This window comes from Diorhabda carinulata, chromosome 7 (genome assembly GCF_026250575.1).
Source record: "Diorhabda carinulata isolate Delta chromosome 7, icDioCari1.1, whole genome shotgun sequence".
Lineage (NCBI taxonomy): Eukaryota > Metazoa > Arthropoda > Insecta > Coleoptera > Chrysomelidae > Diorhabda > Diorhabda carinulata.
In genome coordinates, this window is record NC_079466.1 from 25,271,955 (window position 1) to 25,281,927 (window position 9,973).

General features: G+C 31.0%; 1 protein-coding gene and 1 non-coding gene across 3 annotated transcripts; both read left to right on the top strand.

The window, feature by feature from the left end:
- Positions 1 to 220: 220 nt before the first annotated feature.
- LOC130896592 (eukaryotic initiation factor 4A-I) lies at positions 221 to 9,353 on the top strand. 2 transcript variants are annotated; one of them, XR_009059591.1, is made up of 7 exons: positions 330 to 635; positions 2,724 to 2,983; positions 3,794 to 4,179; positions 4,240 to 4,467; positions 6,443 to 6,666; positions 7,588 to 7,799; positions 9,166 to 9,353. XR_009059591.1 is itself a non-coding variant. In XM_057804782.1 (6 exons), exons 1-6 carry the CDS (start codon positions 616 to 618, stop codon positions 7,730 to 7,732), a joined length of 1,263 nt encoding a protein of 420 aa, XP_057660765.1. In that variant the 5' UTR covers positions 221 to 615; the 3' UTR covers positions 7,733 to 9,353. The 2 variants fall into 2 exon arrangements, 1 of the variants encoding a protein (XP_057660765.1); XM_057804782.1 differs by having other exon boundaries at positions 221 to 635; positions 7,588 to 9,353.
- On the top strand, positions 6,137 to 6,216 carry LOC130896897 (small nucleolar RNA SNORD53/SNORD92). The gene has a single exon (XR_009059627.1). It is a non-coding gene; the product is annotated as a small nucleolar RNA SNORD53/SNORD92 (small nucleolar RNA).
- Positions 9,354 to 9,973: the final 620 nt, after the last annotated feature.

Here is a 9,973-nt window from a genome sequence, read left to right on the forward strand (position 1 = left end):
ATAAGATGTATGAATACAAAACAACCTATTTTTATTTTGTAATGTTATTTTAAATATAGTGTTATTTAACATATATACAGTTATCTAATATAATTTAAAAGTCATTTCAAAAATTGACATTTAGTTTTGAAGACGTTTAAAAAAATACCTGTCAATAAGAAGTAAGTATATTTAGTTGAAAATTCATTTTTTTATATTATTTAGTAAACGTCGAAATCTAGTAATAACAGATCACATTCAGTCAAATTTATAAATATAAATAATTATTTTTGTCAAAATTAACAAGTGGCATATTTCATTACGAATATGAACTTTGAATTTTGGCGGCTGTCTTGACAGCCAAGTAGATCGGAAATACAGCAGTAGAACGGCCATGTTCTGCCGCCTAAGAAAATAATTCCATCTTATATTTGCAAATAATCACCGAAACTGTAAAACGAGTACACATTTTTAGGTAAAACAATCCTCACTTATTTAAAGCTACTTAATAAAAAATACCTAAGAGACTTTGGAACGCGCTGAAGTGTTCGAATTACCTGGGCGTAGGAACATTACATCCCACTTCAAACTTCAATTTAGAAGTCTTTTCCGTTTAGCAAAACGCGGAGTGTAGACATGTCTTTGCAAGATAGACGGTAAGTTTTGTTTTTCACTTGAAAATACGTATTGTTCATTATTAAATCGTAAGTAAAAATGTTTAGTTATTATATTTATATGTGACAGAATTTATTTTCCTCAATTTTCATGGCATACTTCATATCATTTTTGATAATTTTTTTCGGCGTGAATGCTCAGAATTCCTTGCCAACATGGCGCTCAGGAATTCCAGTAGTATTTTTGTCTTGAATATTACAATATTACGTTTATATTAGCTATAATATTTTTAACCCTAACGTTAAAGTTAACTATCTATAAAGCTTGAACCGGAAATTAATCTGTTTTAGTTATCTCGAACGTGTTTGAAAGTCCACGTGAAGTTTTTAATGTATATTATATAACTGTAAAGACTTTTCAAGTTTTCAGTTAACTTTTGATTTATTTGAATGCATTTCTAATAGCGTTAGATTTATTCTGTTGTCTTATGAATGTGGCATATGTTTTAAAACATGACTCATATTTTTTGAAGGTTAGTGTAACTGTTATATATAACAGCAGTGGTGCTTTACGAAAAAGATGATGTTTAGGGCTTTGAATAATTTTCCGAATGTAGTTGTGAAAAAAATTTAGTACTTAGTTCAATTATTTATCTCGAATAGGTATTGGAGAATGTCGGAACATCAATTAGTAATTAGGTGATTGGAAATTTTGATAACGAATTGATTTGTAATGACAATAGATTATTAATATGCCTTATAAACAACTCATAAATTCCATTATTTATTTATCATCAAATTTTGTCATTGATATAATTTCAATCGAATTCTTTGTTGGTTGTGTGCGTAAAAGTTTAATAAACAACAAGGAGAAGGACCCTTATCGTTTTAAATTGATTGTTTTCTAATTCAAATCATTACATTGTCATAATATCAATATGATTTCTATGAAATGTCAACAGTTAACATAACGAGGCTTAGTCAGAACGAAATCTTGTATCTTGGACGTATTTTTCTTATCACACGTGGTAATTTAATGAATTGTATTTAAATAATAAGGTACAACATTTCTGGGACGTAGAAGTTTATTTTTGCAAAAAAGTTTTGTTCATAATCAGGTAAAGAACATTCCAAGAAAAAAGGTTCTTATTTAAGTATCCAAATATCTTCAAATAACAGTACTGGAAGTCAAGGACGTATTAAAGTGATTGTTAAATTGAAATAGGGGTTGAGGCAGGTAAAAGTGAGCAAAAATATGAATAAATATCTTTTATTACGAGTCCTTAATCATAATCCTTATAACCTCGAATGTTATTATAGTTTTTACAGCACATTTAATATATTTTTATAAATGTATTTATTAATTCGAATGACGAATTTATACATTTTTTTGAATTTCCTATTTTTTATATTAGTAATTTCGGTTTGGTACTAATTCAAAATAACCTAAAAAATTTTGAACAGCAAAAAAGTTTCATATCAAATTTGCTCCGGGTATTGTTTATTACGAGGGTTGTTCATAAAATAAGGTTTCGCGAAACACGTTTTTCATTGTGAACCTTAACTTTATGGATAAGCCTCGTATATTAGAGATAGTAAATATTAGGGAGCTCTTACTCTAAATACCTAAGGATTGAGATGCACATAACGCATGCGTGAATCTTAGTATATATACAAAAGTGAATATTAGAAATTTAGTTTTTAAATTGTTCGAGATAGAGTGAAGTGCACAGAGAACTGATAATGACGTAAGTTTTTTATTTATCTTGAATCTACGATTAAACAATTTCATTGTTACCAAGTTATTTTAGATATATTTGAATCTTTGATCTGTTTATCATTATGTAAAGAAGATATCCACTAATAGGCTTAATATTTTTTAAATTAGGAAGATTTATCTCAAATCAATTTTTTTTGACAAAGAAATGAACCAAATAAAAAACATTTTTTCATTCCTTTTGGCGCTTTTTAAGTCATAAATCCATTTAAGAAATTTCAAGGTCATCATCAAACAATATTTGCAGTATAAAATGAATAAAAAAAGATTTATGTTCTTGTGGAACCTGTGATCCGATACCGAGCGATTAGAAGTACTTTCACTTGACAAATATCATTTTTTTGATCTTACAGTAATGAAGAGTGGGACAAAAATGGCCCATCCAATGAAGATAATCAACCTCAGGGTTACGACGGTCCACCAGGAATGGACCCCGACGGTATTATTGAATCCAATTGGGAAGAGGTCGTCGATAATTTCGACGATATGAACCTTAAAGAAGAACTACTGAGAGGTATATACGCCTATGGTTTCGAAAAACCCTCGGCCATTCAACAAAGAGCGATCATTCCTTGCGTTAAAGGGCACGACGTAATCGCTCAAGCCCAATCAGGTAAGGATCGAAATTTCTGGTACAATTTTTTGTTGGTAATTGAAATCCTGTGATATTTGAGAGGTTTTGATTTTCGATTTGAAATTTCTTGATGCACACAGGTAGATTGAACATCGGAGGACCCGTGCTGACATTGTATTACCATTTACTACAATGACTAATTAATTAGTCGTTGTCTAAGTGGTAACATCTATCCTCAGCTCCGTTTACCTCGTGAGACATTTTTAAAGTAAAATATTCGATTATTGTCAATTTTTTTCGCGATTTTTGCTATAAATTCACGCAGATCTTGATGTCATTGTTGTTTTAATCGACTGTCAGGGCATAGGGCCTTGGAGGTTTTCTGTCTGGTTAGGCTGGTTTGTTGAAGATTTGGGATAGTTTGGTAGACAGAAAAAAATGTTTCATACAACTAGAACCTCAAAGGTCCTGTGGAATGGTCTTTTCGATAATCCCAATCTTGTAAAAGGTTGTTGTAAGAAAACTGTCACTATCTGGGGCGTTCCGAAAGTTAACTTGATCGGTAGTTGAAAAGTTTCCAAGAGTTCACAAACCAAATTAAACAGATTATATTGTTGTCCTGAATTCCAAGGAAAATACTTTCACAAGGATACTGAAACTATGTGGAAAATATTCTGTGTTCGAAAGGATTTAAAAGCCCTAGTTGGGACTGATATACTGTCCGGGAGCAATCTTTTATTTTTGTTTACTGTATGTATTGGTTTTTTAACTATTTGTTGTCGTCTAATTTGTTTGTATAAAATGAGGTAGTTTGAAGAACCATTAAATTATCAAATAATTTTTGTTTAGGAACCGGTAAGACTGCAACATTTTCCATTTCTATCTTACAACAAATAGACACAACCGTAAGGGAATGTCAAGCTCTTATATTGGCACCGACTCGTGAATTGGCACAACAGATTCAAAAAGTAGTAATCGCATTAGGAGATTTCATGTCTGCGCAATGTCACGCGTGTATTGGAGGTACCAACGTCAGAGAAGATATGCGTAAATTAGAAACCGGTGTACACGTAGTAGTCGGAACACCGGGTAGAGTCTTTGATATGATTACTCGTAGAGCCCTTAGAACAACTCACATTAAGATGTTCGTTTTGGACGAGGCAGACGAAATGTTGTCGAGAGGTTTCAAAGACCAGATTCACGATGTTTTTAAAATGTTAAACTCTGACGTTCAGGTAAGCGAAATTATTATTTTGGAAAAATAATAAAATATCGTAAATTATTTTTTTATTTAGGTTATTTTACTTTCCGCTACGATGCCAAACGATGTGCTGGACGTGACGAAATCCTTTATGAGGAGCCCCATCAGGATATTGGTTAAAAAAGAAGAACTCACTTTAGAAGGTATCAAACAGTTCTTCGTGTATGTAGAAAAAGAAGATTGGAAATTGGAGACGCTGTGCGATCTTTATGATACTCTTTCGATTACGCAGGCCGTAATTTTCTGTAATACACGTCGTAAGGTCAGTAGACCCTCGTATATAAATCATTAATTTTCTGTAATATGTGAAAAAGGAGTAGTTCATTTGCGAATATCTTCAACTTTGGAAAAATTCATTTTTTCAATTAAAATCCATTTTGGGGATTAAAAATATTGTTTTGTTGAAAACATACTTTCCGAAATTCGTTTATCGTAGAATACTTTTCCAATTTGGAAAGAAATTTGCACTTTTTTTTAGATTTTCGAGAAAAATTAATTTCTACTTGGAAAAAATTGTTCTTGAATTTATTAGAAGTAGTTCAAATGGTCTTCTGAATCAGATACATTGACTGGTTCGTTGACAACAGTTCAGTTTTGAATAAAGAAAGTCAAATTACTACTAATTCAAGTGTCCACTATTTGCGAATAAGTTTGTTTTGAGAATTGATAGTTTTTTAAAAATTCTTATTCAAATATCCAAGAAAAAAATAGTTTCGATTTAAAAGAAATCAAATTCAATCAAAGTAGTTCAAGTGATCAGTTTGAAACAGGTCAATTTCGAAAAGTTGATCAGCTTTATTGAAAGTAGTTAATTTGCATCTCGGAAGTTTCTAGAAAACAAATTTATATTTATTCAACAATGAATAATTCGAATTATTATAAGTAGTTCAAATACCTTGAAACAAATTTGTCTCAAGGTATTGATAGGTTTCAGGAAAGTAGTTCGTTTGCACGTTTCTTCAAATTCTGAAAAAAAATTAGTTTTGGTTTAAGACAAGAATTCAAATTTATTAAAAGTAGTTCTAGTGATCATTAGTTTGGAACAAGTTAATTTTGAAAAGTTGATAAGGTTCATTGTTGGTAGTTCATTTGAATATCATATTTTCATGAGAAGAATTGATTATTAGAAGTAGTTCATTTGAATCAAATTTGTTTTGAAAAGTTGATGAATTTATTGTAAGTAGTTCATTTGCACGCCTACGAAATATTTCAGAAAAAAATAGTTTCAATACCAAATAAAAATAACATTTAGTTAGAAGTAGTTTAAGTGATCATTAGTTTCAAAAAATCTATCTTAAGAAGTTGATGGATTTATTCTAAGTAGTTCATTTGCATCTCTAAATTTAGGAAAAGAACTTGATTCCTATTTACAAACTTGTTAGCGCATTTAATGAAATAAGTTTGTTTCGAGAAGTTAGATCTATTGACAGTAGTTCATTTGCACTCTCATTAAATATTTGAAGATCAATAGTTTGGATTTAAAATAAAAATTTGATTTATCAGAAATGATTATAATTTTTTCAAATTAATTAGGAACATCGAGATTAGTTCATTTGCATCTCGAAATTATTGGGAAAATATTGCTCTTTACTTGTGGATTGCTCGAAATAAGTTTATCTTGAGATGTTGATAGATTTATTGAAGTAGTTCATTTGCATGTGTGTTTAAATATCTTTTGAAAAAATTAATTTTGTTTCTAAATTTTTCAAAACTGGTTCAATTTAACTATTATTAGAATGAAATTTGACGTGTTTGTTGAAAGTAGTTCTTTCGCACATTACTTCAAATTAAAAGGAAAAATATAAATGAGGAAAATGTATTCAAAGTAGTTCATTTATACTTTTCCAAATTGGATAAAAACCGTAAAATTATTTTCAAAAATATTTTCAATAAAATTTTGAACTACTCTTTTTTATCTTTGAAAATAACAATCTATATGATGATTTAAACCAAAGGTTTCGCAATTTTGACTGATTACAGTTGAGGAATTTACTCTTGGCAGTCTGATAGATTTAATCAGAAGAAATTTATGATTGTGTTAATATTTTACTCTTCATTAAGGGCGGTTTACACAAAAAGAAAATCAAACTACCCTTTATAATATTGTTGAAAGAATTTCTATGGGGTTTCCATGCGTTTATTGACAGAATCATAATTTCTATTTTTTTTTGTTTTTTACTAAAACAATTTTTTGCTTTCGACATTTTGTTACGTATATGAAATTATTGAAATATTAGGTCGACTGGTTGACGGAAAATATGCACAAAAGAGATTTCACCGTATCGGCAATGCACGGTGATATGGAACAACGAGAACGAGACGTCATCATGCGTCAATTTAGGACGGGATCCTCGAGGGTTCTTATCACTACAGATTTATTAGCCAGGGGTATTGACGTACAACAAGTTTCACTAGTTATTAATTATGATTTACCTTCGAACAGAGAAAATTATATACACAGGTTAGTATATTATTAAAATTGAATAACTGATTACCGTATACACTTTCCCGAATCACATAACCTCTAATTTATCCTAACCAGTTTTTCTTCGGATTACCGAAGACCTAGACAAATACGTGGAGGACTTCCAATCCCTCATTATCGATGTCGCCATTCCTCACACATCAATCATATATCACAAAACATTCTAAGTATTATTCATCAGAAAAAGCAGTTATACAGGTTGTATCTACATTCGAATTAGAGACCCAACAGTCAAAATGCAATTGAACTGTCTTAACGTTCAAGTTACAACAAGTCACAACCGGATTAGGACTATAAATGGGATCAAGATATAACAGAATTACCCACCTACCACTTCAGGGTGAGAAACTCCACTCCTTGACGGTACGGAATCTCTAAGCAAGCATTGAAAAACTCCATGAGAAGGCTTGCTTAAAACCTGCCAGTGCCCTGGGTAAAATCTTTGAAAAGCTGATCAGAAACAGAATCAGGTACCAAGGAAAATCTAATTCCCAAATTCCTGTTTGGATTCAGATCCGAATATTTCAGCCACAACGCCATCGCCAATCTTCTATCATAAACGAAGCCATCAACTGTCGCATTTGTCATATATATGGATGTGCAGAAGGCTTTCGATTGGGTTTGGTATGCTGGATTTGTTAGGAAGCTAGATAGATAATGATAAGAATCAGTACACATTATCCACTACAATTGCAACCCTGTATTTATATATTAGAGTTAAACCCAAAAAAAACCCTCTCTTGTCCTGATATTTTATGATGACACTTTTTCCACCAAGATCGCTGATAGTGCTGATGTTAATAAGTACAGAGTCTGATGAATTTTGAATAAAATTTTTCAATTTTTTGCGAATCGATTTTTGTTTTCTAACGTATTTTGTTTGTTTTTTTTTTGTAGGATTGGTCGAGGTGGACGATTCGGTCGTAAAGGGGTAGCAATAAATTTTGTAACCGAAGACGATAAACGCACGCTTAAGGATATCGAACAATTCTATAATACGAAAATAGACGAAATGCCGATGAACGTTGCGGATCTTATATAAAACAGGCGAGGTTATACAGAGTGTTGGTGTGTTTCTATTACGACGTATCTCCTGAAGGTTCTCTGGTGTGAGTATTAGCTTTCTATGCTAAATCTGCGACATTATATATGCGAATATTGTGCGCCTGCGCCATCGCGTCTCTTTAGGACAACGCCGTTCAAAATAAAAAAAGGCACGCTACCCCTCTTTAATAAACCCCCCCTCACGAACTCTCTGAGTGTCCAATTTTTTTATTTTTTTTAAATATATATATTGTTGTTTCGGTTTAATCTCGTAGTGCATTTTTTAATTGATTGATTGTTTGAATTTTCTTTTTGTCTTTTAATTTTTTTGGGAAATATACTTATAGATTTAGTGTTTTTTATAATAATTCGGGAGGCGTGTGGCTGTATGGAGGCCGGAGGTCCCCCCGATTTATCGAGGGGTACCGAAGGTGGGAGCGTTTTAGTGATTTTCTCCACACAGTTTGTTCGTCTCCATAAGGGTTTAGTTGGTATCTGGAAAGGTTATTATATTCATAAACGTTGTAGAAGGAAATTCTGGTTTATCACATAGACTTTTTTGTATATTAAGATTTAATAAAAGTGGTGATAAAAAAAAACGTTTTTTTCGATTTTTTTTTTGTTATAAAAAACGATACTGTGTCTAAAGAATTTCACAAATATTTTGTGTATACGAAAAATGATTGTTGTTCATAACAATTCGTTCAGAGTAGTTCGTTTGCACTATTTATTTAAATATGTATTGACATGTTCATCAGTAGTAGTTCATTTGCACATATTTTCAAATAAGGAGTTGTTTTAATAATTTCTTAAATCTTGACGTATGTCTCAAAAATAGTTCATTTGCACATCACTGTGAATTCCAAAAATTAACCGTGGTAGTGAATATGGCTCTTTATTTTTCAAAAGTAGTTTATTTGATTATTCATATTATTAATTTAGAAACAAACAAAATTTTACTTTTAATTTCGTAGATTTATTCAAAGTAGTTCATTTGTACTAATTTCCCCATGGTTTTTATGTTGTTTAAAAGAAAAGTTTTTTGGCATTTACCAGAAGTAGCTCATTTGCACGTCACTCAAAATTTCAAATAAATTAAGTAGAAAGTGTAAAATTTTTCGACTATATCTTCGAATTGAAATTAACGTTCTTCAGATACAGTTTCAGTTTTATATTAAAATCATAGTAGAGTCTCTTAGGAATAGTTTTTATCCAATGTAATTTAAAAAAATTATTTTGTTTTAGAGATTCCACTATGATACCTCTCCAAGAACCAAAACCCTGTTAAGTAAATTAATATATTAAAAAAAAAAGAACAAATCCGGAAGGAAAGTCCAACTAACTTGTATCGATCGAACACACTTTGTGTGACTTTTCTTCATTTTGTTAATATAAAAAAACATTGAAAGATATTTTTTTTCATTTTTACAGGCGTCGTCAATACCTGTGGACACCACAATTTGGAAATAAAGATCTAATTTCCATTTTAAATTACAATTCAGTGGTTTTGCTTCTTATTTAAAACCCGTTTTCCACTCATCCACTTCCTATTTCTTTATTTTTTTTTTTAATTTATTGCCAACCTAACTCGTAAAGTAAATAAATTTATTTTTATTTAATTATCGGCTTTAATTTCTCGAAAATACCCAAGGAATTGTAAATAATCGTTAATTTTTTCGTGGAAACATTATTTAAATAGTAGACACGTAATTATTTAGAAAAAAAACTATTTTTTAAAGGTTAGTTGATAATTTTTCAAATCTAGTTTATAAACATTTCCCTTGTAACATTGTATTAAGTGTGTAAGCCAAATCATTACTCGTATATCAATAGATTTATATTCTGAACGTTGGCAACAGTGTGACATAAGGTTTACGGTGTTGTAAGATTTATTGTTAGTTCTGACTGCATAAGATTATAATCAGTTATTTTCATAACTATTAAAGGAGAGAAACGAACTGGAACTATTTTCCGGTGACTCAATATTCCTATTCCTCTCCTTAGCCTTTAACACTGCGGCGATAGCTGTTCCAGTTGTCTTTCGATGACACCGTGACGCTTAACTCTCATTTATTCCCATCAAAGGCATTCAAAGAAAGTCCTTTGCGTCGTCGAACCCTCGGTGGCAATCAGATTCCAAAGTTTCTTGTTGAATTCGTTTAGTACCAATCTTGACTCGATCCAATTGTCATGTCTCATGGTTTGATTCAGTTTCCATTGTAACAATCTCATACTAAGT